The sequence below is a fragment of the Globicephala melas genome, chromosome 6 (genome assembly GCF_963455315.2).
Source record: "Globicephala melas chromosome 6, mGloMel1.2, whole genome shotgun sequence".
In the NCBI taxonomy this organism is placed as follows: Eukaryota; Metazoa; Chordata; class Mammalia; order Artiodactyla; family Delphinidae; genus Globicephala; species Globicephala melas.
Genome location: NC_083319.1, coordinates 5,440,828 through 5,468,226, shown reverse-complemented (window position 1 = coordinate 5,468,226; position 27,399 = coordinate 5,440,828). Strand labels below are relative to the sequence as shown.

Here is a 27,399-nt window from a genome sequence, read left to right as displayed (position 1 = left end):
CATTGCGTGCTTATCTGTTCCTGTACCTGAGACAGTGACCAGCGGGTCTTGAGTATCAGGTTTCATGTGAAATGAATGAAAGGATGGATGTACCCAGCTCACTGGATGTGCTCTTCTGGCCGGCGTGGCTTCAGAATAGGATCAAACGACAGACCTTCGTGCTGCAGCTGCACCAAGTGCCTGTTACGAGTCGTGGCTGTTTTCACAGTTACCTCCGTCCTGTCATTTTACCGACGTGCCCAAACTGGCGCTTTAGCTTTCTTTTCCACACACTAATTCTGATGGGAGGCGATGGTCACTTGTACAAGTTTTAGTTTTCCATGGTCACGTTTAGAGCCAGTGAGGCCAAACCAGTGAGGGTGGAATAAAAGGCACTGGAGCTGGCGCGTGGCCTTACTGAGTATTGAAATGGATGAGCGAGGAAGTGAATGAGGAAAGTGCTCCTAGAGGAGCCTGTAGAAAGTTAGAAGGTGGCAGAGGGGAAAAGCTTCTTCCTTGGTCGGTTTTTCAAGACGTTCTCTGAGTGGAAGGCAGGAGTGGATGGTGAAGCCGCGGGGGCTCTGCACCGGGAGGCCAGCTCTCTGTTTGCCCCGTCTGCATCTCGGAGTGCTGGTCCTTTAGTGTGAAAGGTACCTGCACCCGGCTGTTCCTGGGTGATTTCCTGACTGTGTGCTTCCCTTTGCTTTGGGTTTGCTCATCCTTGAAATGGACAGTAGCCTTCCATAAGGATGACCTTATTTTCGATGTGACGCGGATGTGCTACAAGGGGCGAGCATTTGTTTTTCCACCTTGCGGAGCTGTCCTTGACTCAGGGAGCGGACTCGGTGTGCAGAAGTTTACATCTCAGTGTGGTTGGTGAGTGATAAGAGTCAGCTGCTTTTCAGGCAGGGAGGGTTCTTAGCGTTGCTCTTTAAATGTGAGCAAGGCTGCCCGTGCGCGCTAAGGGCAACTTTCTAGGGACAGAGTCCGTCCAAAGCGTTCTTCAGATCTTTAAGGAGATCCGTGAGCCCTGAACGATTCCGTCCACTGGATCAGAGGTTCTGGTGGATTAACACTCTTTTTGTTTTTTTTTCCCCCCACTTCAAAGGCAGATCGGGAGCGGTGCCGAGAAAAATTTCCTTACTAGATGACATTTCATCGCAATGTCCGATCGTTTGGGGCAAATAACCAAGGGCAAGGATGGGAAAAGCAAGTATTCGACTCTCAGCCTGTTTGATAAGTATAAAGGAAAATCAGTAGACTCGATCAGATCCTCAGGTAAGAGGGGGTTGGAGGCCAGTTCCTTATGCTTTCCCTTAAGCGAGAAGCTCCAGGTCAAGGATCAGGAAAACCTAGAGTCCCCTGTCTGGTCAGACAGGAATGGTCCATGCAGACCAGTCTGCTGGGCACGTGGAGGTCATCCTGTAGTTCAGGGGAAACACGTCACCCTCTGCTCCTAATTGATGTATGATTTCAGAGCCTGGAATATCCTGACTCTGCTGTACTAGGATTATTTCCTCCTCTGTCTTATCTTATTGAAGCCATGGATATTTTGAGCCCGATGGGCAGAATGGAATTTAATTTGCATTAGAGTTACCCCTTTAGGTTTCATGGTTCTAATATTCCGGAGCTTGGCGGGGAAAGTTCCTGTTGATTCTGTCCACACCCCTTGAGGATTTTATGAATGCCGGGGGCCCTGCTCAGGCTTGGCTTGGGTCTAGGCGAGGCTGTCCCTTCAGTCCTGCTGTAACGAGGCCAGAGCAGTCTCCCCTCTGCACAGGGCTAGTCATTCTGTGGGATGGAGGTTTCTAGGCCTGGCCCCTCCCCCATGTCCTAAACGCCCTGAGCCTTCTGCCCACGAGCAAACTGGAAGCCTCCGCACAGACTTCAGCAGCTCCTGTGTCTCTGAAGTCCTCGGTGAAGGGCTTGTAAAAGGGCTGACTACAAGTGACCAGCAAGCACTTTTTGTGTGTTTGCGTGGCGGGTCTGTCCCTTGTTTGTTGTTTGGTTGCCTCTGTCATTATCCTCTAGAGTTTGGAAGAGCAGCTGAATGAACCCGGCATCTTTCCTTCCATGACTTTCTGTGCAACATCTCTTTCCACCTCTCCCTCCACACAGTTATTCCTAGACATGGCTTACAGAGTCTCGGGAAAGTTGCCACAGCCCGGCGTATGCCACCGCCTGCAAACCTGCCAAGCTTGAAGTCTGAAAACAAAGGAAACGACCCCAACATCGTTATAGTACCCAAGGACGGGACGGGATGGGCAAACAAGCAGGATCAGCAAGACCCAAAGAGGTGAGAGCAGAGGGGCAGGCGGAGGGCCGGGAGCTGGAGCTGCGTCCGTGGCCGGCCCCCTCTCCTCCTGCAGGGGCAGCTCTGGAGAACTGGGCAGGTTTCAAAGGAAGCTTCTTTCACCCCGACTCCTGCTACTTAGCAGTTTCTTGCTCCCTGCCTTCATTTTTCCTGGCTCTGGGAGCCGATGCAACAGTGTTTCCGTGAGCTGCCTTTCCCTGGTGACCAGTGTCCCCTGTGCCTTGTTAAGAAGGGCTCACCTCTCCCAGAGGAGCCACTGTGGGGAGAGCTGAGTGCTTCACCTGGTTGGGGTCCCTGGGTGCTGGGCCCCAGGTGGAGAAGGTGGAGCCGTCCCAGCTGTTGGGGCAGCAGTGCCCCACACAGGTGTCTGCACATGCTCTGTAGGACTCAGTTACGAGGACAGCTGCCCCAGTCCAGGCACTCGGGGTCAGCGCGCAGCCTCCCTGCAGGCCCACCCTCTGCCGGCACAGCACTTACGGGAGCCTTAGGAGGCCCGGGATCTGGCACAGAGATCATCATTAGAGGGAGGTTGTGTGGTGGCGCTGAAAGCATGAGTGTGCCGCCTGAGCCTTCGTTCCTCCTTCCGTGGCCCGTGGCCCGGCTGCGTTCCAGCCAGCGGTAGGGTGTCCAGGAAAGAGGATTGGGGTTTGCGCTGGGAGGGGTTTGGGGAAGGACGGGGCCTCTCTGAGGCTGGCAGGCAGAGCCCTGCTGCTGGGCTTGGCCGTGAAAACAGAGCAGTCCAGCCTCATACCCTCTCCTGCCCTGTGTTTCCCCTGTGGTCTGGCTGCTGATTGCTACTCAGGACCCAGAAAGTAAAAGTGGCCCAGAGCACAGCCGGCCAGCCAGGGTCCTTTTCTCTAATTGGAAGTGGCCAATAGCTTCTGTAAAACTTCTGTAGTTACTTCAGACAATATGTAGAGAGTGAGCCAATAATTCGCTCAGATGATCAGTAATAACTGAAATTTTAAGACAGTTCCTAACCGTTGGCTTAGGGATCATCCTGATTGACGGTATAGTGTGACTTTTAGAACTGGACAGATGTGTGTGATTTCCAGCCAGGCCATTTATGGGACCTGGTTTATTTGACTTCTGAGCATCATTGTCCTCCTGTGAAGTACAAATAACACCTGGTTCCGGGGGTGGCTACAGGAAATGGATGAGATTTGCCCAAGTCACGTGTTTAGCACAGGGCCTGGCACAGAGGTGATACGTGGCGGATGTCCTCATTCTGTTCAAGTGTAGACGCTGCAAACAGCTCAGTGGAAGCGTTGAAATGCCTCTGCTACTGAAAGTTCTAGAGAGAGAGGACAAAGCCTTGCTCCCTCCTTTTATCCAGTCTTATGTACCAGTAGCATCGAAAGCGTCAGGCATCTTCAACGAGGCCAGTGTGCTGAAGCATGTTTGCCAGCCAGAGGTGAAGAGTGAGTGTTGGCGGGGGCAGCAGACCCCGGCGCTGCTTCTCTGCCTCCCCTGGGCCACATCCTCACGAGGCTGTCAGGGAGGTGGCCGAGTAGGGGGGCCACACCTGCTGGGACTCAGTGTTTGGAGACCACAGAAGTGACACCACCTGGAAGCATCTATTTCAGGTAGAAGGTGATGTGAGAGAGGAGGGTCAGTGGCCTTCATTGTGTAATAATCACAGGTGGTGAGTTACTCGGTTGAGTAAGCCTTGGATGTGTGTAGAATTTGCCTTCAGCTGAGCCACCGGCATTGGGTGGATTCTGGCCAGGGGATTGCTGTCCTCCTTGAAGCTCGTCGCATGGAAGGTTGAACAGAACGAGTGACTGGAAGGCTGCAAGTTGGCAGAAATCTTCCTTCAGAACCCTTTCTTATTGCTCTCAGAATATGACTTGTGGGGTATAGATCGACAGACGCACCTTTGCTGGAGGGTAGCTCCACGGTATCTTTTAAACCTTAAAACGTCTTTTGATCCAGCTGTCCCACTTCTACGAACTTAGACTACTGAATTGCGTACACACAAGTGTGCCAAGATGTGTACACAAAAATGCTCATTGCAGTTTTATCTGTAATAGAAGAAAAATTGGAGGTTGGCACATTGTGGCCCATCCACCTGTACTGTGTCATTAAAAGAAAGCAGTAGATCCATGTGTGTTGTCACGAAAAGATGTCAAGGGCATTGAGTAAAACACGGGTTGCTGGACTGTGTGTATGGTGTTACCCTACTTGTGTTACAAAATGCTATGCTAATATACGTAGAAAAATCTGCTTGAGTTTCTCTCCGGAGGATGAGATCGTGACAAATTCTGTGTTACATGTATTTATTTATTTTTATCATGAGCATATATTTCTTTTATAAGCCAAGAGAAGGTTTAAAAAAAAAAATCTGCTCATGCTTCAAAGAGATCAGCCCCTGAGGAGCTGTGAGCTCTTGGTCAGGAGCGAGGGGCGGGAGCTCAGAGCCCATTCCCTGCCCCGACGCAGTCTCCCTCGTGACATGTCCTCCATCACTTCGTTGTTGGCCGTGAGCTTTCAGTCTTCGCAGACAGAAGGCTCTGTGGAAAGGCAGAGGGCTGGCCTGTCCTATCAGGCGTCGGTGAGCAGACCTCACAGGTGGTCCAGTTTCTCGTTGCCTTGGCCAGCCTAGGAGTCCGCCGGGGAAGGTATCTTTATTGGCCAGAGGAGGTCTTGCTCCCAGCCAGCGAGCAGCCGTGTCTCTCGGGAATGTGGAGGGACCTTGTGGGCTTGGCTGGTGCCTGTCTAATTCCTGTGTGTGTCCTGCCTTTGTCTAGTTCCAGTGCGACGGCCTCTCAGCCGCCGGAGTTGCTGCCGCAGCCGGGTTTGCAGAAATCTGTCTCCAATTTGCAGAAACCGACACAGTCGATCAGTCAGGAGGTAGGTGCTGGGGACCCGGTCCCGATGCTTGCCTAGGCGTCGGCGCCTCTGAGCTCCCTGGCGCTGGGGACCGATGGGAGCTGTCGCTGAGAAGCGTGGCTCTGCGTGACGTGCTCATTCCAGAGGCAAACCTGATGAGTGACTCTTGAGAAAGACCCCAGATGCAGAATAGAATATAGACGCCTAATTTGATTCCAGTTGCCTTAGCTTGAGGTGAGTCACTCTGGCAGCTACAGGCTAGATCGGGCCCCCCGCAGTGTCTCCCCGGAAGCAAGTGTCAAAAGGAGACAGCAGGTGTTAGGCTACAGAAGGTTCAGTGGTCTGGTGAGTTTGGAAAACAAAATGAAGCCAGCTCCTTCGCTTGGTTTTCTTAATGTCATACTTTCTCTCGGTGTCTTCAGTATGCTAATGTGTCCTGTGAGTCTCCGAGAAAAGGACATCATGGACAGCGGTCCCGAAATGTATTTATCCTTGGAAACCTCTTTTCGTCGAACGTCTCTAGAGACTAGTGTCTCTCAGAGCATGCTGTGGGAAGTACCAAGCTGTGATCCTTTATTTGTCGCTGCACTTCATACGCCTCTAAACAGAGTCATGATTTAATCAAGAGCTCATATCCTACTTGGCCCACTGGTGTCTGTCTGTGGGTACAGAGGCCGGTATCTGGTAGCTAGAAATCTAGGCAAGGTGTCTGAATCTTTTAGAAGACCAGAAAAAATCTAGACAGATACCTGGCGTTCACTGGCTCCCTTGAAAGAATGACTCAGTTTGCATTGCTGCCTGGGCAGTAGAAGGACCGAGGTGCCGTCCCCATCTGCGGGGAAAGCTTATGGCTTTACCAGAGGGACACCCTCCCTGCCCAACACTGAACTGTGCTTTGAAATTAAAGGAGAAGCAAGAAGAAATCCACATTCATGCGAGACTGCATGTTCATTGGCCTAAATCCACTGGGACCTGCTGATCAGTCAGAGCATGTAGTGTGGAGTTCGTATCTGTTTCCCAGAATTTGAAGCTGAGTGCGATTAAGGAGCCCTGGTTGTTTCTGGAGCCCTGGTTGTTTCTACAGCCCTGGCTCTACGTCAGACTCAACTTCCAAGCTTGTTAGAGACAAACAGGCCTGGGCCGGGCCTGCGTGCGGCTTGGGCACCTGTGGAGCACGGGTGCTGCGGGGACTGCGGTCGGGTCGGGCCCTGTCCTGCAGCTGGCACGCGGGCCCTCCGCCTGGCGCTTACCAGCTCTCCTCTCGTGCGGGGACGGTGTTGGGAGGAGACCCCCGGTGGTTCCCAGCTTTGGGGTGAGATTTGCCACAGTGTTGTTAACGCCTTCGTGGCCCCTAGGCCTTCTTTTCCGGGGGTGAGGGTGGGGGCCATCCCTGTGGCTTCAGGCTTGGCTGCAGACCCCCAGCCGGAGGCTGTGGGATGGCAGTGCCCTGGGGCCCCCTGCTTCCCGCTGGTCTGGAGCCTCGCCCTTCCCAGCAGGGGCTGCCCTGCCCCTGTCACGGTGCTGGCATTTCCCTTGTGTGGTCTGCACGGGGGACCCTGGGCGTTCCAGGCCTCTCAGGTCAAGCACTCAGGGCAAGTCTGTGATAAATACATGCGTTATTGCACCTACTCAGCTCTGCATCGAAGGCAAGAGAGACAGCTGTCTGCCTTGAGTGTGTGTGGCGGCAGAGGCAGGGGGAGGATGGGAAGGGGTAACTGTTTATCCAGGATCTAGTCCAGTAAGTGATGGAACGTCATGCTGCATCAGCTTGGATTTGTGTATCTTTACCTTCGGTTGTTAAGTAGCATGTTGTTGGGAAGACAGCTGAGTTCAGTGGTTGGGGACCTGAAGGGGCTTTGGGCGCGGGCAGGGTGGGGACAAGTCCTGGTCCCGCCTCACTAGCTGAGTGTCTAACCCAAGTGACCCAGGTGTGCCTAGCACCGTGCCTGGCGTGCGGTGAGCTTTCAGCAGAGGTGAGCCGAGCCGGGCAGGCCCAGATGAGTGGAGGCGGAAGGCCGCGCACCTGGGGAGTGGTGCCTTGTGGCACGGCAGTGATTGTGGAAAGTGGTGCTGCCGCCTGGCCAGCGACTCGCAGGCACGTGAGCCTTCCCGCGCGCGTGCTCTGTTAGCGGCGCCACCCAGTTTTTCAGACACACTAGAATTGGGGTTTGGTCTTGTCCCTGGAGCAAGACAGAGTAGCTCTGTGTGGGCATGAGGGGCAGCCTGGCAGCATGTTCCGAGCGCACCGCTGGCTCTGCCGTGGGACCCTGAGCTGGCCGCTCGCCCTCCGGCCTGCCCCTCGTCTGTCATGTGGCCGTGGGTCCTGACCCTGGACTGTTGCCCGAGTGGGAGGCTGCGTGGAAAGCCCGCGTGGTTGGACCTTACCCCGCTGGTGGTGGTGGGTACATCAGTGTAGGGTCTGGACCTCAGGTGAGGATCCGAGGGCACCTTGTTCTGACTCGCTCAGGGAGTGGACCGCAGACCCTGTTCTCATTGTCTTCCTGCTTTCAGAATACAAATTCAGCGCCAGGTGGACCAAAGTCATGGGCACAGCTGAATGGAAAGCCAGCAGGACACGAAGGTGGTAAGTGTGTGTGTGGCGTGGCGGTGGGCGGGTGGGAGGGAGGTGTGCCTTTTCTGGGCTGCTCCAGTTCTGTCCAGGCAGTCTTCGGCTTGCAGCTTTGTGGACTCTCCTCCCAGAGCGAGTTACTGCCTTTGCCCCGGCGGTGGAAGTGCTGATTCTGCAGAGCACGTCAGCTCTTTGGTTTCACTGAACATTATTGCTAAGGACAGCCCTCCCAAGGTGTGCGGAGAGACCGGGCGCTGGCCCTGGGCTCCCTCGTCGGCTGAGCCGCCATTGGAGCGAGTCCCCAGCCCCCAGGGAGGAGGTGTTGCCTGCGGGGCACTGGTTTTGTACCTGGGTTTGCACATCAGCAGCCTCGGGAACTGCTTGCTTTTGGGCAGTGACACCAGAGCATGCGGAGGTTGCGTGGTATTTGTTACCATTGGTGTCCCGCCTGAGACAGGGACTCAGACGGCTGCAGTGGTTCTGCACAGCCGATGTGGGGTGAGTGGAAGGGGAAAGCATCCCGAGTTTTAAGTGAATGCCGAGCAACAGACTGAAATGGCTCCAAGGCAGGCCCAGAGCAGAGCGGCCCCCGAGTGGCATGGCTGAGGGGCGCTGGGGCAGAGGGAAATCTGGCTCCCCTCCAGCATCTAGAGCCCTTTGAGAATGTGGGCCCAGGGTCCACGGGTGTTCTTGAGAGGAGCCAAAAACCCAGATTCTTCTACATGAACTCTCCTGGTTTCCCAGTGTAGGCGTGCGTATTTCTAGCACACTGTGCAGAGCACGCTGGGCGGCGCCCCAAGCTGGATGGAGAGGGACGGTGGTGTGAGTGGCTACACCGCAGTTGCTTTTTTTTTCTGTAAACCAGCACGGGCTGCCTTTTTTACCCTTGGCTCCTGTCCCGGCACTGCCCTCTGTCTTCTGCGTATCCCTGCTGGCCAAGGCCTGGCCAGACTTTACGTTTTATGGCTTAGAGTAGAAAACCAGCTCCGTGTGCCACCTTCCCCACACACCCCTGCCACTCCGATGCCCCAAGGACGGGCCCCTCTAGCCTCCGGTCGCTGTGCGGTTGAAGGCCCACCCCTTCCTCAGCCCGAAGGTGTGCCGGGGGCTTTGGAGCCGCAGCTCGCCTAGAGGAGAAAGGGCACGGGGAGCTCAGCTGGCTGCCCCAGCCTGGAGGGTGAGCGGGGCCAGGTGGGGCGGGGATGCAACAAGGCGCTGCAGACGGGAAGCAAGGTCTTCACAGAGGCATGACGGAGATGATTCACTGGACTGTTAACAGTGGTTCTTTGCTTTCTATAGCCTTCATTTCCATAAGGTTGCAATTTCCTTAAGTAAATGGAATATTCATTTTAATCTAACAAGAACTTACAGAGATTAAAAAAAACTAGTGTAAATTGGCACTGCCCGTCACACACCAGCACGAATACCCTTTGACCTGGAGGTTCCACTTGGAGGAAATCACCCTGTAGATGATACTTACAGCTGTGTGAAATGACATGCACGAGATTATTCATTGCAACGTTGTAATAGCAAAAGATTGGACACAGTCCCTTGAAATGTGCGTCAAAGGATGGTACTTTAATGAAATACTACTTGGCTGTAAGGAAAAAAAGCAGTTTTCTACCGATCTGGCAAGATCTCCAGGACATATTCTTAAGTGAAAAAAAGTGTGGAATAGTACGCAGAGTATATTACCATTTGTGCAAACAACTGGGGAGAGGGAAAGTACGCTTCTAAAAATGTTGTATGCGCATTAAAAAAAAATCTCTGGAAGGAAACATAAGAGGAAGGGAGAGAAGGAACGAAACAGAAGACTACCTGTTTTGTGAGGGTGTTTGAAGTAGGCAGATGGGGCATGAGGGTAGGAGGTAGGCTTCTGTTTATGCTCTTTTAAGGCTTTTTACCTTTGAACCTTTTGATTGTATTACCTATCAAAAGAAAACTTGATTTAGAAAATAATCCTAAAACACAGTAAAATACTCTGTAAACATGTGATAGCTCGTCTGGGAGACGGCAGAGCCCAGTAGCCCAAGAGGAGAGAACAGACACGTGCCGACCAGGTGGGGCCGGGGCGGGAACCCGGCTTCTGGTTCCCCTCCTATGCCGGGGTCACAAGCCCGCGATGCCACCAGGGCTGTGGGATTTGGGGGTGTGGCCCACAAACATTTTCATGACTCTTTGGAACTCAGAAGGGTTCTTCCTGAGTTGACAGACTCTCTCCATGTAGAAGGTGGTCGTTTGGTCTGTTTCACTTGGATCAGGCCCAGGAGGCCTGCTTGTGTGGTTCAGGCAGAGGCCAGAGGCACATGGCTCGTGGGCTCTGCTGCCAGAGCACCACCGGCGGCTCCATCTGGGGCCTCAGAGAAGCCCCTGATTTCACTGCCTCAGTTTCTCATGGCAGAGAACAGATGGTAGGAGGGATTGGTGGGTGAACATTACAGGGTGTTCAAACCTTAGGAATACTACTACTTTGGTTTGAGATTTTGAGTTCTTCACTTTATCTTTTTTATCTGTGGAGGGTAAGTTTAATTCATGATTAGAATAATACCTTCATGACTGTTGAGGCAGAAAAAAAGTATTAGGCATTTGCTGTTGTTGTTGCTGTTGTTTTTTAACTTCAAATTATCTCCTTTTTTTCTTTTCTTTTGGCCGCGCTGCACGGCATGCAGGATCTTAGTTCCCCAACCAGTGATGGAACCCGCTCCCCCTACAGTGGAAGCGCGGGGTCTTAACCACTGAACCGCCAGGGAAGTCCCTCTACCATATTTTAAAAGCAAGACTTTCGTATTTCATTCTTGCCAATGACCTTTTAACATAATGAAGCAACTATGTGAGCAGTAGTGCTCCTTTGCGACACTTGGCGATTATCTCTCAGGTTAATCATTGGTTAATAATGTGTCCAGTTATCCCCCCTGGCATGTTCATTTGACCCTGGACCTTTTTACTAAGTGGGATGGTGGATGAATCACCGCCTTGTGCATCTGCATTAATCCCTGCTGCATCTTTCCGACAAAGTCTGCCTGAGTTAGCAGGTCCTCAGATCAGTAATACCTAGGGACAGATTTGGCTGTATTGTCTAGGGATCAAAGCATGTCACAGTTGGACATTTTACTGTGTGATGTTGCTGTTATTAAGTTTGTGTGGTGCTGGACATGCGCTGTGTATTCCAGGAGAGGGACCAAATCCCACTCTAGACCCTAAAATGCATCGTTTATTATTATCTATTCATTGAAAAGACGATTGCAGGTTCCCGGTGCTAAGTGCTGTGAGTGATTGGAACAAAGTTAAGAAAAGGCTTCTTCTCTGCAGAGTTCATAGTGTAGGGGAACGAATGAAAGAACAAAGAAGTTGTTCCCAGATCGCAAGAGTGAAATGTTTGGTCTTGTAGGGCTTGAGGATCTCTGTAGAAAATAGTCAACTGGAGTGGACAGACGAAGAGGCGTACATCTAGGGTGGAGGCGTTGGGGGCCAGGGCGTTACCTCCACCCAAAAGCAGTTGGCTTCACTGGGCTGATTTCACCAAAGACCGTGCTTATCCGCCCCCCAGGGCCACTGGAAGGACCTTACTGCCTTCTTCCAGGAGTGGGAGGGAAGGATCTGGGCTGGAACCGCTGCCATACCTTACCCCCTGCCCTTTGTGACCAGCTCCTGCAGGGTGGCTGGCAAGGGACCTGGTGCGGTCTGCGGGCAGCCTCCCTTTGTCAGGGAACCCTAGTGCCACTCTGCGGGCACAGAAGGCCAGCGCAGACAGCGCCCCAGGAAGGAGCTCCCTTCAGGGCAGCGTGGCTGCCAGCGTGTGCCGTTGTTAAAGCAGAGAGCTGTTGATGCCCATCTCACTTGCTCCACACGTCTTCCCAATTCTCTTGACAGGTTTAAGGGCCTCAAGCCGACTATTATCCTTCTCTCCCGAGGAATTTCCGACGCTGAAAGCAGCTGGAGGGCAGGACAAGGCTGGCAAAGAAAAGGGCGTCTTAGATCTGTCGTATGGGCCAGGACCAAGCCTCCGCCCTCAGAGTAAGTGAACTGTAGCCCCTGTCTGGGCACCCACGGGAACAGCAGAATTTCCCCTTGTCTTTCTGCCCTCGTAGAAGCATGCCGTTTCTCGAGGAGCCAGGCTCCCTGCCTGGAAAGCACGCCCGTTGATCCTGCACCTGATCCATGCGTCTGCTGGACTTATTCCCTGGGCTGGGCTGGAGGTCGCTCCTCCTTTCTTGTCCTTTGGGTCAGGCCAGGCCTGTCCGCCTTCCCAGCAGGCATCAGATGTTAGTTCTGCTGTGCCTGGGTGGTCACGGCGAGGACAGACAGACCAAGGGTCAGTTAACTTGATTCCCGACTCAGGAGCTTGTTTTCTAACCAGCGGCTCCCAAACTTGGCTGAATCCTGTCAGAATCACTTGGGGCGTTTGTTAAAAAGTCTTGATTTCCAACCCTCGCCCATCCCCAGCCAAATTAGAATCTGTTTTTTTTTTTTTAACACGTTCCCCTGGTTGAGTAGCCGGCCCAGCACTAGCCTCCACGACCCCTCATCTGGGGTCTGACCAAGGGGTCAGCAGGATTGTGTAGCAATTCTCACTGGTACTATTTTTTTCTTCGTGGTCTTGGGTGGTTAGTATTCAAGGTGTTGTTTAGGAATGGGATTTTCCATCTGTTCTAATCACGGATTCTGAAGTAGCCCTTGGGGGGGGGGAGTTGATCAGGTTTTGAAATATGAGAGACTATTATCTGCTTGTTTTGATTAATCCCCAAGGTATCCCAAAGCGAGAACAGATATCCTATAAATGAAACAATCACCGTGCAGCTCTCATAAAACATACGGCCTTTTCAGCGGCCCACGCCGGGGTATTTTGGCTGCTCCAAATACATAATCAAATTCCTTAGGCCAGGAACTCTTAACTTTCTGGGATTAATTAAGATGAGCTGCTATAGGATTATAACCGTTTAGAAGTAGAAGCAGCTTCTGGGATCACTCCCATCTCCTCGTTTGAGAAGATGAAGAAGCAGATGGCCTGAGGGGTGACCAGGGCTTGGCCAAGATCACGCACGAGGCACCTGAAGAGCTGGGAGCAGTCTGTGACCTTGTGGCTCCGGTCCTGGGTTCCATTTTCTTAGGGGTCAGGTACTCAGGGACCTGTTTCAACTCCTAACTACAAGTTGACTGGAAAGAGGAGTCTTTTTGGCTTATCTGATTCCTCGTTGGCCTCTGAATTCCACCAGGCTTTGCTACATTTGCAGTGGAAAGCCTCGTCTTAAAAAGATGGTCACAGAGGGTTGGCAGGTTTCAATCTGTGACCTGTGGGAGGGCCCCACAGGCCGCTGCCAGAGCAGGTGGGGTGAGGCCCGGTGGGTAGGGCCCCAGACCCTTCCAGCCCCCTCTCGGAGAGGGGAGAGCAGCTCTGCTTTACTTCACAGCTGGGGAGTCTCTGACTAGAGGTGCCACTGCTGAATGGAGCTAGAACACGTGTCCGGAACTCTCTCTGGTTCTAAAGTCCAGTCCAGTGCTGAGCACAGTGCTGGTCTTGTTGGGGTCAGCATGATTGTGGAAGAAATGACCCAAGGCTGCTTTCACTGGGGCCGTCTTGGTTTCTTTGGAGTGTCAGGTCTGAGGTTGTGTAGTTTCTGAGAGTCGATGAAGACCACGTCTCGTTGACACTTGCCTTCTCTGAGTGGACCTTATTTTGTGTTTCTCTGACCGTCAGACTCCCTCAGCAAGTTCATATTCATTGGCCAGGTGTCTGCCCCCCACCTTCCCTGACAGACTTGACCAGTCGACTCGATTCTTCACTTTTGTTTTTTTTATTTTTTTTAAATTTTTTGGTGAGTGAGGGGGGTCCCTTGACCTTCAGAACCTCATACAATCCCTCCTCCCCCTCCTCTTTCCTCTCCCCTTTTGCCCCCTTTCAATTTCCAGATGTGACAAGCTGGAGGGAGGGCGGTGGGCGAAACATAATTTCTGCCACGTCTCTGAGCGCCTCCCCAACTGAGCTGGGCAGCAGGAACTCGAGTGCGGGAGACGGAGCCCCCTCCTCGTCATGTACCAGCGATTCTAAGGACCCCTCTCTCCGCCCGGCTCAGCCTGTCCGAAAAGGGGCTTCACAGTTCATGGGGAATGTATACCACCCACCTACATACCATGACATGCTTCCTGCTTTTGTAAGTCTTCGGAGTGTGCATTTTTTTCCCCATGAGGTCCGATTGTTCATGTCCAGCAGAACCTACTTCACGTGGTTGAATGTCCACCTTGGGTTCTCCCTCCCAGTTTCTTTGCCCTGATACCCTACTTTGGAGGCTTCCATTACTTTTGCATTTTCTCTCCTTCTTTTCAAATCTTAAGGGCCTCTGGCTTCTTTCCCTGGTGATGTGGATGTTATCTTAGCCTTAGCTCTTTAGAAGAAGGAGAGGCAGGTATATTCCCCAAGGCACAGGTCCCCAGATTTGCATACTGACAGCAGGAAAGAAATGGGGGAGATGGTGATTGATAGGATTAATTGGAAAACCCCAAGACTTTCCTGTTTCTTTTTCCCATTTTCCATTTTCCAAAACAAATTTTAATGCAAGTGGAACTTAGAATCTGGGTCATTACCAGAAAACCCTGTTCATTGATGTTATGTTTCAGATGTGTTCGCCACAGTCATCAGAGAACCAGGGTACAGTGGAACGAGGATCTTTTCCCCTTCCCCAGCTCCGTCTTGAACCCCGTGTTCCTTTTAGACAGTTCCAGATGAATGACCAAGACGGGTAAGGTTATTGCATTATAGTCACGTATGTAGAAATTAGCCTGGTTGGTGATACTGGACAAGATAGTGGGCTTACATGTGAAAGTGCTTAGTCTTCTGGAGACCTCAGAGAAACCAGCTCAAGACCCAGGGAGTGTGAGAAGGCTGGGGCAGGACAAGAGATTTCAGGTTCCTGGCAGGTGAAGATTTGGCATGTGTTTATTGCTGCTACCCTAGACATTAGCCTGAGCATATAAAACTGCAGAATGAAGCAGAACTTCTTTCGAGGATGTATTTGTTCACTGTGTGTTCTTTAAAAAGGAGACGGTTTTAATATTAGGGGCACACATGAACCTTTGCAGTGTAGGATTTAGTTTTGGAAAAGTACTTGGGTTTGCTTCCATATGTATACTTGACACGAGTCCAGCATCTTTACCCTTCTCTCTCTCATCAGAAAAGAAAACAGGCTGGGAATGACTCGCCCGATCCGTCCGCTGAGGCAGCTGGTGGAACGGGCGCCGAGGCCCACCATCATCAATGCGGAGAACCTGCGGGGCCTTGACGACCTGGACACCGATGCTGACGACGGCTGGGCAGGTGGGTGGGGGTGTTTGCTGGTGGGCTCACAGCTGAGGGTTTAGGAGGGGAGGACTGCGGTCTGTCTCTGCTTACCAAGGTTGGAAGTCCTCTGACACCAGGCCCACTGTTTTCCTCGGCAAGGTGGAATGAAAACAAGGGGCGGGGAGCAGCCTCGGTGCCCTGAAGAGATCCTTATTGGTTGGCACTCAGACGAGCAGTTGCTTCCTGACAGAGCCATGTCTTCTTTTGTCTTTGGTCTTGACCTTAGAGGGGGAAAAGAGACTTTGTATAATGGAAAAGTTAAAACAAACAAGTGTAATGAACCCCAGGTAGCTCCCTGTCACCGAGTTTCAGCATTTCAGCAAATGCCGACATTCTGCGTTCTTATCTTCACCCAACCCCACCCCCCAACCTGATTATTTTCTTTTAAAATTCTTTTGGATTGTTTGTTTTCAAGTAAACTTTAACGGCATTGAAAGGCACACATGTAATTTTACAGTTTTGACAGATGTATACGCTTGAGTAGCACAGCCGAGTCACGATACAGAGCACTTTCCTCACCACCCAGCCCCTCCCTAGCCAGTCTCCCTCCCGGACTGTGTCCAAGACTCGCCCAAGGCCTCCCTGTCTTACGATGAATCTTAACTGCAGACTGCAAACGAATGGAGTCCCGCAGCTTTCCTTCTCCTGTGACGTTTGTGAGATTCATCCATGTTATGTATATCGATAGTTGCTTTTAATTACGGAGGTATATTTCAGTATACCTCAGTATAGTATCAAATACTATCATTTGTTCAAATACTATAATTTGTTTACCCATTCAAAAGTTCCATTATGAATGATATGTTCATTTCTCTTGGGTAAATATCTAGGAGTGGAATTGTTGAATTAAAGGGTAGGTGTGTGATTAGTTTTATACGAAGCACCCAAGCCTTTTTCCATGGTGGTTCGTGATGCCATTCCCAGCCTCGATTTTGAGAATTTAGTTGCTCTGCATCCTCACAACACTTTGATGTGAGTCTTTTTATTTTTAGCCATTCTAGTGGGTGTGTAGTGGTATCTCGTTGTGCTTTTAACTTTCATCTTGCTGATGACTAATGATGATAAACACGTTTTCATGTCGATTTGCCTACTGGTGTCTTTGTGTGTCTGTGTGTGTGTGTGTTCGGATACAAGTCCTTGGAGACTTAACATTTCACAGATATTTTTTCCAACTGCCTGCCTTGTCTGTTCATTTTTTAGCACTGCGTTTTGATGAGCAGAAGTTTTCAGTTTTGATGAAGTTTAACTTACAAATTTGTGTTTTTTATGGTTTTTACTTTTGTGTCCTTTATAAAAAAATCTTTGTCTCTCCTTGGTGGCAAAGATACTCCCTTATGTTTTATCGTTTTAACACTTATTTTTGGATCTGTGATCCGTGTTGTATTAATTTGTATATGGTGTAGGATAGGGGTCGGAGTTCATTTTAATAAATTGGGTTGTCTAATTGTTCTGCACTGTTTGTGATAAGACTTTTCTTTCCCTATTGAGTTGCTTTGACACCTTTGCCAACAATCAGTTGATTGTATAAATGTGGGTCTATTTCTGGACCCTGTTTGTTCCTTTGATCTGTTTATTCATCCTTATGCCAATAGCACGCTGTAGCTTTATAGTAAGTTCTAAATTCAGTGGTGTAAGTTCTCCAGCTTTGTTCATGTTTAAGATTATTTGACTATTCTAAGTTCTTTTCATTCTCATGTAAATTTAGAATCAACCGGTCAGTATTTTAAAAGCCTGCATTGTGGTTAAGATTGTGTTGAATTTATTTCTGGATAAATGAAATCTTAATTTTGAATCTCTTGTCCAGTAACTTGGTGAAACTTTCTCTATTAGGGCTTTCATTTCTCTCAGCAGTGTTTTATAGTTTTCAGTATAGAGGTCTTGAACATCTTTGTTATGTTTATTCCTGAGTATTTTATGTTTCTTGACGCTATCGTAAATGGTACTGGTTTTAAAAAAAAAAAGAAAAGTTTTGTTTTTTAGTGTTTGATGCTATTATATAGACATACATAGAGCTGATTTTTGTGTGTGGACCTTGTACCAGACAGTTTGCTGAATGCATTCATTAGTTTTACTAGCTCTTGTTGATTTCTTAGAATTTTCTGCATAAACCATCATGGTGCCTGTAAATAGGGACAGTTTAATGCCTTTTCTTTTTCTTGCCTTACTGCAGTGTAGTACTTCCAGTACAATGTTGTATTCAAGTTCTGTATTCCTGATCTTAGGGAGAACGTGTTCAGTGTCTCACCATCAAATATGATGATAGTTGTAAGGTTCTTGGAGATGTGCTTTATCAGATTGTGGGGATTCCTTTCTATTTCTAGTTTGCTGATTGTTTTTAATACATTTATTTATTTATGGCTGCGTTGGGTCTTCATTGCTGTGCGCAGGCTTTCTCTAGTGGCGGCGAGTGGGGGCTACTCTTCATTGTGGTGGGCGGGCTTCTCATTGTGGTGGCTTCTCTTGTTGCAGAGCATGGGCTCTAGGCTCGTGGGCTTCAGTAGTTGTGGCACACGGGCTCAGTAGTTGTGGCACACGGGCTCAGTAGTTGTGGCTCACGGGCTGTAGAGCACAGGCTCAGTAGTTGTGGCGCACGGACTTAGTTGCCCCGTGGCATGTGGGATCTCAGTTCCCCAACCAGGGATCAGACCTGCGTCCCCTGTATTGGAAGGTGGATTCTTAACCACTGGCCTACCGGGGAAGTCCCCCTGATTTATTTTTTAATGCTAACCGACCTTGCATCCCTAGAATAAATTCCACCTGCGTCTAGATTCAATTTGCTGATATTTTCTTAAGATTCTTGGTGCCTGTGTTCATGGCAGATATTGGTCTGTAATTTTCTTTTAATATCGCCCTTGGGTTTTGATACCAGGTTTTGCTGGGCTCATAAGATGTGTTGGAAAATGTTCCTTCTCTACTTTCTGAAAGAGTTTCTGTTAGATTGGTATTAGTTTTTTCATAAATGCTTGATAAAATTCGCCAGTGAAACCGATTGGCCCTGGAATTTTCTTTCTAAAGACATTTGTGATAATAAATTTAACTTCTTTGATTAGTCATAGGGCTGCTCAGATTTCCGATGTTTCTGTGTCAGTATTTCATAAGTTGTGATTTTCAAGGGATTTGTTCCTTTCTTTTGAGTTGAACTTAGTGGTGTAAAGTTGTTGATAATATTCCTTTTTTTTTTTTTTTTCTGATGTCTGTAGGGTCTGTAGTGATACAGGTATCACCCTTTTTCATTCCTGATAATTAGCTAATTTGTGTTTTTTCTCTTGTTCACTTCTGCTAAAGGCTTAGTAGTTTAATTAATCTTTACAAAGAGACAGCTTTTGGCTTTAGTTTTCTCCATTGTTTGATTGTTTTCTAGTTCACCAGTCGTTTTAATTGGAGCTTTCTAGAGTTCTCATTTAATTCCATTGTAGTCAAGAGACCATATTCTGTATGACTTCAGTTCTTTCCAACTTATTAAGACTTGTTTTATGACCAAAATATATGGCCTATCTTGGTGAATATTCCAAGTGCATTTGAAAAGAATGTGTGTTCTATAAGTTGGATATCACATTCTGTAAATATCAGTGTAGTCAAGGTGGTTGGTAGTGTTGTTCAGATCTTATATACTTACATTTTTGTCTAGTTCTACCAGTTACTGAAAGTGAGGTGTTAAACTCTCTACTATAATTGTGGATTTATCTATTTCTCCCTTTAATTCTGTCAGTTTTTGCTTCATTTATTTTGAAGCTGTTATGCACATTTATCATTTTTATGATTCTGACGTATTGTCCCTTTATATTGTTTTCAAATATCCTTTTTTATCTCTCGTAACACTTCTTGTCTTGGAGTCTGTTTTGTCCTATGTTAGTATCATTGCTCTGTCTTAAATTATTTATTGTTGTCATGGTGTATATTTTCCAACCATTCCCTTTAACCCACTTGTGTTTGTATATAAAGTGATGCTCTGGGAAACAGCATGTAATTGCACTTGCTTTATCGTCAAATCTAACTTGCCTTTTAATTGGATTGGGCTTTTTGTCGTCGTCTCCTTTTTTTAACGATCTAATTCACTTGACAGATTTTCATATTATGTAAAATTTACCTTTATAAAGTCTAAAATTCAGATATTTTTCGTATATTAACAGGTTTGTGCAGTCATCCTCCCTGTCTGATTCCAGAGCATTTCTGTCTCCCACGGAAGACGCCCATATACCCATCAGCAGAGTCACTCCCAGTTCCCACCTGCCCTCCGCGCACACCCTTCGGCAAACGCTCATCTGCCTTCTGTCTCTGTGGATCTACTTTCTGTCTCTGTGGATTTGCTTGTTCTGGATGTTTCCTATCCATGGAATCCCACAGTAGAATACGTGGCTTTTCACATCTGGCTCTGTCACTTCGCATAATGTTTTCAAGGATCACCATGTTGCAGCATGTGTCTGAACTCTTCTAAAATCTTTTTTTAGTGGCCAAATACTCTTCCACTGTATGGCTCTACCGCATTTTGTGTACCCACTCATCAGTTGATGGTGACTTTCTGCCACCTGAGCCACTTGGGTAGGGGAGGGCCCTGGGGCAAAACGGCCCCCCACGAATCTCACTGTTCAGGTGTCTGTATCGCTAGGGTGGCCTCCCGGCTGGTTTCTGCCTGCTTTTGCCCACTCTCCTCACCTCCTAATACACTTGCAGAGTATTTTGTCTAGATTTAAGAGCTGTTGTCTTAAGTCTAACCGGGTGGTGTTAGTCTAACCAGGCTACTTTGCTGTTACCAGAGCCAGCACTGTCCTTCATTTTTTTTTTTTAAAAATAAATTATTTATTTACTTATCTTTGGCTGCGTCGGGTCTTCGTTGCTGCGCGGGCTTTCTCTAGTTGCATCGAGCGGGGGCTGCTCTTTGTTGCGGTGCGCGGGCTTCTCACTGCGGTGGCTTCTCTTGTTGCGGAGCACGGGCTCCGGGCGCGCAGGCTTCGGTAGTTGTGGCTCGCAGGCTCTAGAGCACAGGCTCAGTAGTTGTGGCGCACGGGCTTAGTTGCTCCGTGGCCTGTGGGATCTTCCCGGACCAGGGCTCGAACCCGTGTCCCCTGCCTTGGCAGGCAGATTCCCGACCACCGCGCCACCAGGGAAGCCCTGTCTTTCATTTTTATCCGCAGTGTGTGTTCTGGTGGTGGCAGCTGGGTGGTGTGCCTTACCCAGCTGGGTTGGTGCAGTTCCTGACTGGAGGAAGCTCCCCAGTGGCGACCTTAGCACTGCTGAGACTCGCATTTTGTCTCACTTTCCCTGGCCGTGCTCCTGTTGCAGGCCTCCATGAAGAAGTGGACTACTCGGAGAAGTTGAAGTTCAGCGATGATGATGAGGAGGAGGAAGTTGTGAAGGACGGCAGGCCAAAGCGGTAAGTGTCCCTGTGCCGCTGATCGCTCCGCTCCCAAGGAGCGGGACCTTAGCGGGATGTAAATGCACCCGTGTTCGTGGTGCTGCCGTGTGCCTGTCACTATGCCAAGTGCATTTCCTGGTTACCCCAGCAACCTCACAAGGGCAAATACTCTTTCCATTTGCAGATGAGAGGGCCATAGCTTTTGAGGACAGCTGTTCAGGGATGGAGCCAGGGTTTGCACCCAGGCGTGGCTGGCCGGCTGGCTGAGTCCTAGTGATTTGACCACTGTGCCAGTATTTTCCCAAGGGTGTCTTACAGACTGCTTGTTCCATAGATTGCTTTGGGTGTAGTGCCCCGGGAGGCTTCTCTGGCCAAGCAGATTTGGGAAACTTTGCTTTCCACTTAACTGTTTACTAATAAATAGTTCCAAGGTTGTCCAGAGCCTAGAGTGTGCATACTGCCGTGTGCTGGGAATCTGCGGGGAGGCGGGTATGCCACATTTCCTAAACTTATTTGACCACTTTAATCTCTTCTTTTTTTTGGGGGGGGGGGATCATTCCATTGGACTGATTTTTACTCACAACACCTTTTGGAAAATACTTCATTGTAATCTAGTCCCTCTAGTTTTTAGCATGATACCAGTAGTATTGGCTAGTACTTTTAAAAGAGCACCTATGGTTGCTTTAATTTGCTCCCCCCTGCCCCAGTACTGGCAAGAATGCTTCTTTTTGCGTGAAATTGCCTGTTTCCTTTGTATATTTATCTGTTAGACTTACTCTGCTTTCCGTTAAAATGTGATTACTGTTTTATATTGCTTAGATATTAGTGCTTTAATATTTTTCCCTTTGTCTCTTTTATTGTCAGTAATTGAATGTTTATGTAGTTGGGTCTGCAAGTCTTTGTTATTTCATCTTTCGCTTCAAAGCTCCTCTTGCGCAGGGAGCTGGTAATGATCTTCTGCCGCTCTCTCAGATGATACACAAACAATTAAAGAATTGAGGCTTCTGTAATTTATTTTAATGTTGCTTGATTTCAACTGAAGCTTTGGATGCACTTGGGAAATAAATATCTATGGGTCAGTTTTTGGAACACTAAGCTCAGAAGGAGACGTGATCAAGAACTTAAATCAATGGCAAGCAAAGCTTTGCAGATTTGTTGGAGCAGCAGGCCACTCTCTTCTTGTCTCTTTGAGTTGATGTGAATTGAATGTTCATCTGAAAGAGTTAGACCTGGGTTTTGGACCCAGTTCACCACTGGCTGTGACCAAGGACACATCAAATTGAGTCCACCAGCCACGACCTCAGTGTGTTCCCTGAGCTGGTTGAGACTCCTACTACAAGCTCCCCAGTCTTCTTTGACATTTTATTTCCCATCCACGATGGGTTCCTGAAACTTTCCTGTTCCATCCCTTCCTGTTCATTGTCTCTGGGGGCCACTGGGACCCACATCCTTGCTTTGCTGCACCATCGAGAGGCTGGCCAGCTCATGTCCGTCCTTCCCTCTCACCCTCACACTGTTCCTTAGTTGTCTTCTGCAGACTTGATCTCTCCTGGTGGCTCAGGAGGCTTCGTGTGGGCGCCCGCCTCTGCAGTCCGGAGCCTCTGCAGTCCGGAGCCTCCTGCAGTCCGGAGCCGCTAGCAGTTGTTGCCCAGTCTGTGGTGTCCCGATCCTCGCCCGCCCCACCTCCCTTCCACCTCCCGTGCGTGCGTGTGTGCTTGTGTGTGTGTGTGCGCGCGCGTGCTTGTGTGTGTGTGTGTGTGCGTGCGTGCGCACCTGCGCAGACATGTACATTAGCCAGGTCTGACTCCCTGCCTTCCTCTGCGCTCCTGCTGGGTTTAGTGGGCACCACTGAAGAAGAGGTGCTGAGTAGAGGCACATGTGTTTTGCCCCAGGGCCTTTGTTTACACTGGGGCACGCGAAGGTGAGCGCTGCACAGGCCTCCCTTCGGTTCGAGCCCTCCCGTAGCCTCCGCTGGGCATCTCTCCTCCTGTTCCACGCTGTGTGTGCTCTGCTCTGTTCCTCCTGCTCTTTATCGTGAACCAGCCGGTGAGCCTTCTTGTGCTGTTGCGAGGAGCATTTATTAAGCAACTCCTTTATGCAGAGCACAGGGCGGGAGCTGTGGCGTAAAGAGAAGGGCCTTCAGTGGGAGTCCTAGGCTCAGATCTCTTAGCTCCTCCTTGTGAAAACAGCTCCCCAACCTGTCGGAGACTCAATTACCAACTCCTTAACATGGGGGAAGTAGAGACTTTTTTTTTTTTGGAGTAAATAAAGTAATGGGTGTGAGGCATCCTGCCAGGAGCTGTGTGTGTAAGGCTGACTTGGTAAACATTGGTGCTGATTTTGGTGCTCTGGGCATATCCTCTCACCTATAGAGGGGGTGCGGGGTAGGTCTGCTCTCATGAAGGAAATTGGTACGTAGACAGCCAACTTTGGAATTCCTAAGGGCCTGACCAGTGAGGCCAGACCATGCTTGGGCCGACTGGGAGAACTAACGCTCTGTGTGGTTTGTCCCAGGAACAGTTGGGACCCCAGGAGGCAGCGGCAATTGTCAGTGAGCTCTGCAGACAGTGCTGATGCCAAGCGCACCCAAGACGAAGGAAAGGACTGGGGCGAAACAGGAGGCAGAACCCGTGTCGTCCGGAAGGTGCCAGAACCTCAGCCGCCTTCTAGGAAGCTTCACAGCTGGGTGTCAGGCCCTGACTACCAGGTACCGTGGGCACTGCAGGGGTTCTGTGCCTGTGATTAGCTGGGACACACACACGCGCGCGCACACACATACACACACAAACACACACACGAGCCCTTTCAAGTTCATTTGACCGGAGATACACACACACACACACACCCCCTTTCAAGTTCATTTGACCGGAGGTCCAAGGCAAAGACTCCAGCAGGTCATCTAGTTGCCTGTCCTGTGTGTTTATGTCTCACTGAGTTCAGTGGTCGGGCTTCTGAAAAAGCCTAGGTGGACATTCTTTTTTTTTTTTTTTTTTTTATTTAAACTTTTTCTTTTAAAATTTTGAAAACAGTCACAAACTTACAGAAAAGTTGATGTAATACAAAGAGTATTTTTTCTGAACCATTTGAAGAGTAAGTCGCCAGCCTGATCAGCCCGTCACCACGGAACACTTTGGTATCTATTTCCTACCAAAACATGACATTCACTCTAGGTAACCAGTCAAATCCAGGAAATTAGCATTGATACATCACTGCCATCTAATCCTCAGACTCCATCCCACTTTTACCCATTGTCCCATTCATGTTCTTCATACAGAAGGATCCAGTTCAGAGTCACACGCTGCCTCAGGTATCCTGCTCTTGAGTTCCCTTCAGTCTGAAGCAGCTTTTCAGCCTTTGCTAAACCTTCATGACATTGATACCTGGGAAGATGACAAGCCAGCTATTTTGTGGAATGCACTTCAAATCGGGTTTGTCTGGTGCTTCCTCATGATTGGGTTCAAGGTTTCCATTTTTTTGGCTAGAATCTCTCAAAACTGTCACTGACTCTTCTCATTGCATCCTACTGGGTGACCATGATTCCACTCTGCCCGCTCTGACAACCTTCACTTTGATGTCTTGATTGGCGGTGGCTACCAAGTTTCACACCATGGAACTTTCACACACTCTTCCAGATTTGTAATTGATAGCAATTTTGTGGGGAATTACTCTGAGACTATGAATATCCTGTTTCTCATCAAATTTTTAATTAATATCAGTGGGTTATAGTCTGTTGCTCTCATTGTTTCTGTTGATGTTCAGATTGTCTTTGATTTGGGAACTTCTTCAAGCTGGCAGCTGTGTGCTTTTTACATCTCCATTCTTTTTTTGAGGAATTCCTTGCTTTCTGATAGAACAAGTTTTTTTTTAAGCTCCTTTTGTCCTTATGCTACCTTGGCCCTGGAGTCAGCCTTTAATGATATTTAGAAACTAATATCTGGGCACCAGGAGTACTACTGCTGTTAGAGTGCCACAGCTCCTGGACCTTCTCTGTGGACAGAGTCAGGAAGTGTAGGTATGTGACACACACACGTGAATCACAAGGATATCTCAAGTTCCACAGAGGTCATTCTAGCTGTTTGCCATTGTCCCTAGTATTTGTACCTATTCGGTCAGGCTCCCTGTTTCTGCCCCCACCCTCTCTCCCTTGCACAGGTGCCCTCCTCAGCCACTCAGATGTCAGTGCACCCCACCTCCACGTGGCTCTGAATTTCCCTGCTGGGCCATCTCTTCTAGGGGTTTCTTCTTCACCCTGCTTGGTTGGGCCCCAGCTCCCACACCAGCCACATCTCCATGTGCACACTCTCGTCACCTGCCCTGGGCTCTGACCACCTGCCCTGAGCTCTCTGACTCCCGGGCACCAGGTGCCTGCCTTGTTCTGCCACCTCGCGTGACTTTCGTACTGAATTGAGCAGGAGGGGCAGAGCTGGGGATGGGGAGGCGTTAATTTAAATACGCTTTGGCAACATTGCCCTTTTCGATGCACTTTGCTATTTAAAGGGCTCCTGTTCCGCATCTCGGTATACAGTAACAGTGCTCGGTACAGGAGACACGAGTGAAGATAGACACAATACGACTCTTGTAAATTACCTTGCAGTTAATCCAAATTTCATTCGCATACTGGGGTTGCTCAGTGTTCAGAAGAAGATTTCACTTTTATCTGCTTATAACAACACTGAATTATCTGAATAGAGTCAACAAAGATAAAATCTCTATAACTTTTATGGATCCAAATTTCTGAAAAGATTTTCACACTTTAAATATTTTGCAGAACATTTAGTTTATAAAATGATAGCTCATCTTCGGGCAGCTCTGAAAGGCACATCTGTAGTCTTGATGATGTGCCTCAAGAGTATAGCCTTTGATTCTGCTGTTTCATTTCTGGGAAATTCTGAAGGGAATAATAGTCAGGGATAGGCCTTAAGGATCATCTGCAAGGATGTATTGAACACCAGGGGATAAGGTAGGTCATGGGATAGATGAGCCGTGGGGTGAGACAGGGCACAGCCTTTACGGAGCATGGACAGATGGCAGCGGTCAAGGGCAAAGGAGAAGAGTGCACACTTTGGTAAAAAGTACCTTCGTGCTTCTAAATTAGAAGTTTATAATCTTATGATTGTAGCAATTGTCTCTGGATTATGAGAAGTTACTTTTTAGGAGAAAACTCCTTGGCTACAGTCACTGTGTGACATATTGCTTTTATGGAGGTGTAATTAACATACACAAAAAGGCATAGATCTTGTTTTTTTATGTTTGATGACTTTTTGACAATTATATACATCTGTGTAACTACCGCTCAAAACAGGAAGTTGTATATATTTTTTTGCTAGTCATACCTCATTGGAATTCCGGTGGCTGGGGTCCAGTTAAACACGCCCGTCATCTATTATTGCATGTTCTGCCTGCAGCTTCACTTCCTGCCAATCAGTGAGAAGTCTTCCCAGTGTTGGTAGTTTTTCACGCTGCATTGGTGGCACCCTGGTTGTTTGCCCAGTAACTGACAACGAGCGGGAGATTCAAGAGTGGATGAAATATCCAAAAGGGATGTTTTTAGAGATGCTTATTTATTTTTATATATAAAGAATCACTTTGAAACCTTATGTCTGAGTGTGAATTTCAATTTCTTGTGGCCCTTCATATCCAGAGGTGTATGTATTGTCGTGGGAGAAGCAGTAGAGCAGTTTTGTGGCTAAGAAATGATGAGTGTGTGCTTTCCTGCCCTTGGTATTTAGCTGTGGAGGCCCTAATCTTTTTTTTTTTTCTTTTTCTTGGTACACGGGCCTCTGACTGTTGTGGCCTCTCCCGTTGCGGAGCATAGGCTCCGGACGCGCAGGCTCAGTGGCCACGGCTCACGGGCCCAGCCGCTCCGCGGCATGTGGGATCCTCCCGGACCGGGTCACAAACCCGTTTCCCCTGCATCGGCAGGCGGACCCTCAACCACTGCGGCGCCGGGGAAGCCCGAGGCCCTAATCTTGTGTGCTCAGTAGTGGTGGTGAGAGCGTCCATTTTCTCAGTGTTTCCTGCGTGTCTGTCACGGCGTTGAGTGCTTTGCAAACGACTCAGTGTACCTTCACAATCCCGAGGGCTTCCTTTATTACCGTTCAAAACGAGAAACTAAGGTGTAGAACATTGGCGCTCACCCAAGCCTCATTCCAAATATAGTAAAGGACAGAGCAGGATTGAAACCCAGGTCCGCCTGCCGCGGGGCCGCGCTGCCTCTCTAAGGTGCGTGAGGGTCCTGGGAAGGAGAGCCCATCCCATCCTGGGGGCGCCTGTGCCCGGGTTGTGATGTGCGTTTCATCTGAGACCGTCTCCTCTCGGCAGAAGTCCTCCGTGGGCAGTGTGTTCCGGCAGCAGTCTGTCGAGGACAAAGAGGACAAGCCACCCCCGAGGCAGAAGTTCGTCCAGTCGGAGATGTCCGAGGCCGTGGAGCGAGCCCGAAAGCGCCGGGAAGAGGAGGAGCGCCGGGCCCGGGAGGAGAGGTTGGCCGCCTGTGCCGCCAAACTCAAGCAGCTGGACCAGAAGTGCAGGCGGGCTCAGAAGGCGGGCGGGGCCCAGGAGCCGGCGGGGAAGGAGGCGCCCCGATCTCCAGGCGCCCCACAGGAGAATGGCCCAGCTGTCCGCAGAGGTGAGCTGTAGGGCCCCGTCCCATGACCTGGAAACCCTACGCTGTGTCGCTGGTTGGTTGTCTGCGTCTCCCTGGCTTTTTAGCACCACCGTGGCTCACAGCTGACGTGTGGGAGTCCCGGTCGTTAAGAGTCTCGGCCTGGACCAGGTGCCTGGGTTCACATCCCATTTCTACCGCTTAAACCAGCTATCCAGGCGCCTCACGTCTCTGGCGCGCGTTCCCGAGTCTGTGAAGTGGGTTGACGAGAGCTTGTACCTCCCCGCATGCTGAGGGCCCACGGGGGAGCGTGTGCACGAAGCACTTGGCGATTTCTAGATGCAGAAAAGCACTCACGTACTCACGGCAACGCCACCGGTTTTGTCATTGCCGGTGTTACCACCCGGCTCGATTGAAG

General features: G+C 49.5%; 1 protein-coding gene across 13 annotated transcripts in view; it reads left to right on the top strand.

The window, feature by feature from the left end:
* PRRC2B (proline rich coiled-coil 2B) overlaps positions 1–27,399 on the top strand; it is an 86,238-nt gene that overhangs the window by 26,934 nt on the left and 31,905 nt on the right. For 11 of the 13 annotated variants that reach the window (XM_060300288.1, XM_060300282.1, XM_060300279.1 and 8 more), the window contains exons 2-12: positions 1,088–1,257; positions 2,098–2,275; positions 5,044–5,146; positions 7,637–7,709; positions 11,565–11,708; positions 13,602–13,843; positions 14,307–14,428; positions 14,861–15,003; positions 20,308–20,398; positions 22,895–23,087; positions 26,702–27,005. In XM_060300288.1, the coding sequence (XP_060156271.1) occupies positions 1,143–1,257; positions 2,098–2,275; positions 5,044–5,146; positions 7,637–7,709; positions 11,565–11,708; positions 13,602–13,843; positions 14,307–14,428; positions 14,861–15,003; positions 20,308–20,398; positions 22,895–23,087; positions 26,702–27,005 (1,708 nt within the window). In that variant the 5' untranslated portion in view covers positions 1,088–1,142. The remainder of the gene's footprint in view (positions 1–1,087; positions 1,258–2,097; positions 2,276–5,043; positions 5,147–7,636; positions 7,710–11,564; positions 11,709–13,601; positions 13,844–14,306; positions 14,429–14,860; positions 15,004–20,307; positions 20,399–22,894; positions 23,088–26,701; positions 27,006–27,399) is intronic. The other 2 variants (XM_060300277.1, XM_060300283.1) reach the window with 2 other exon arrangements.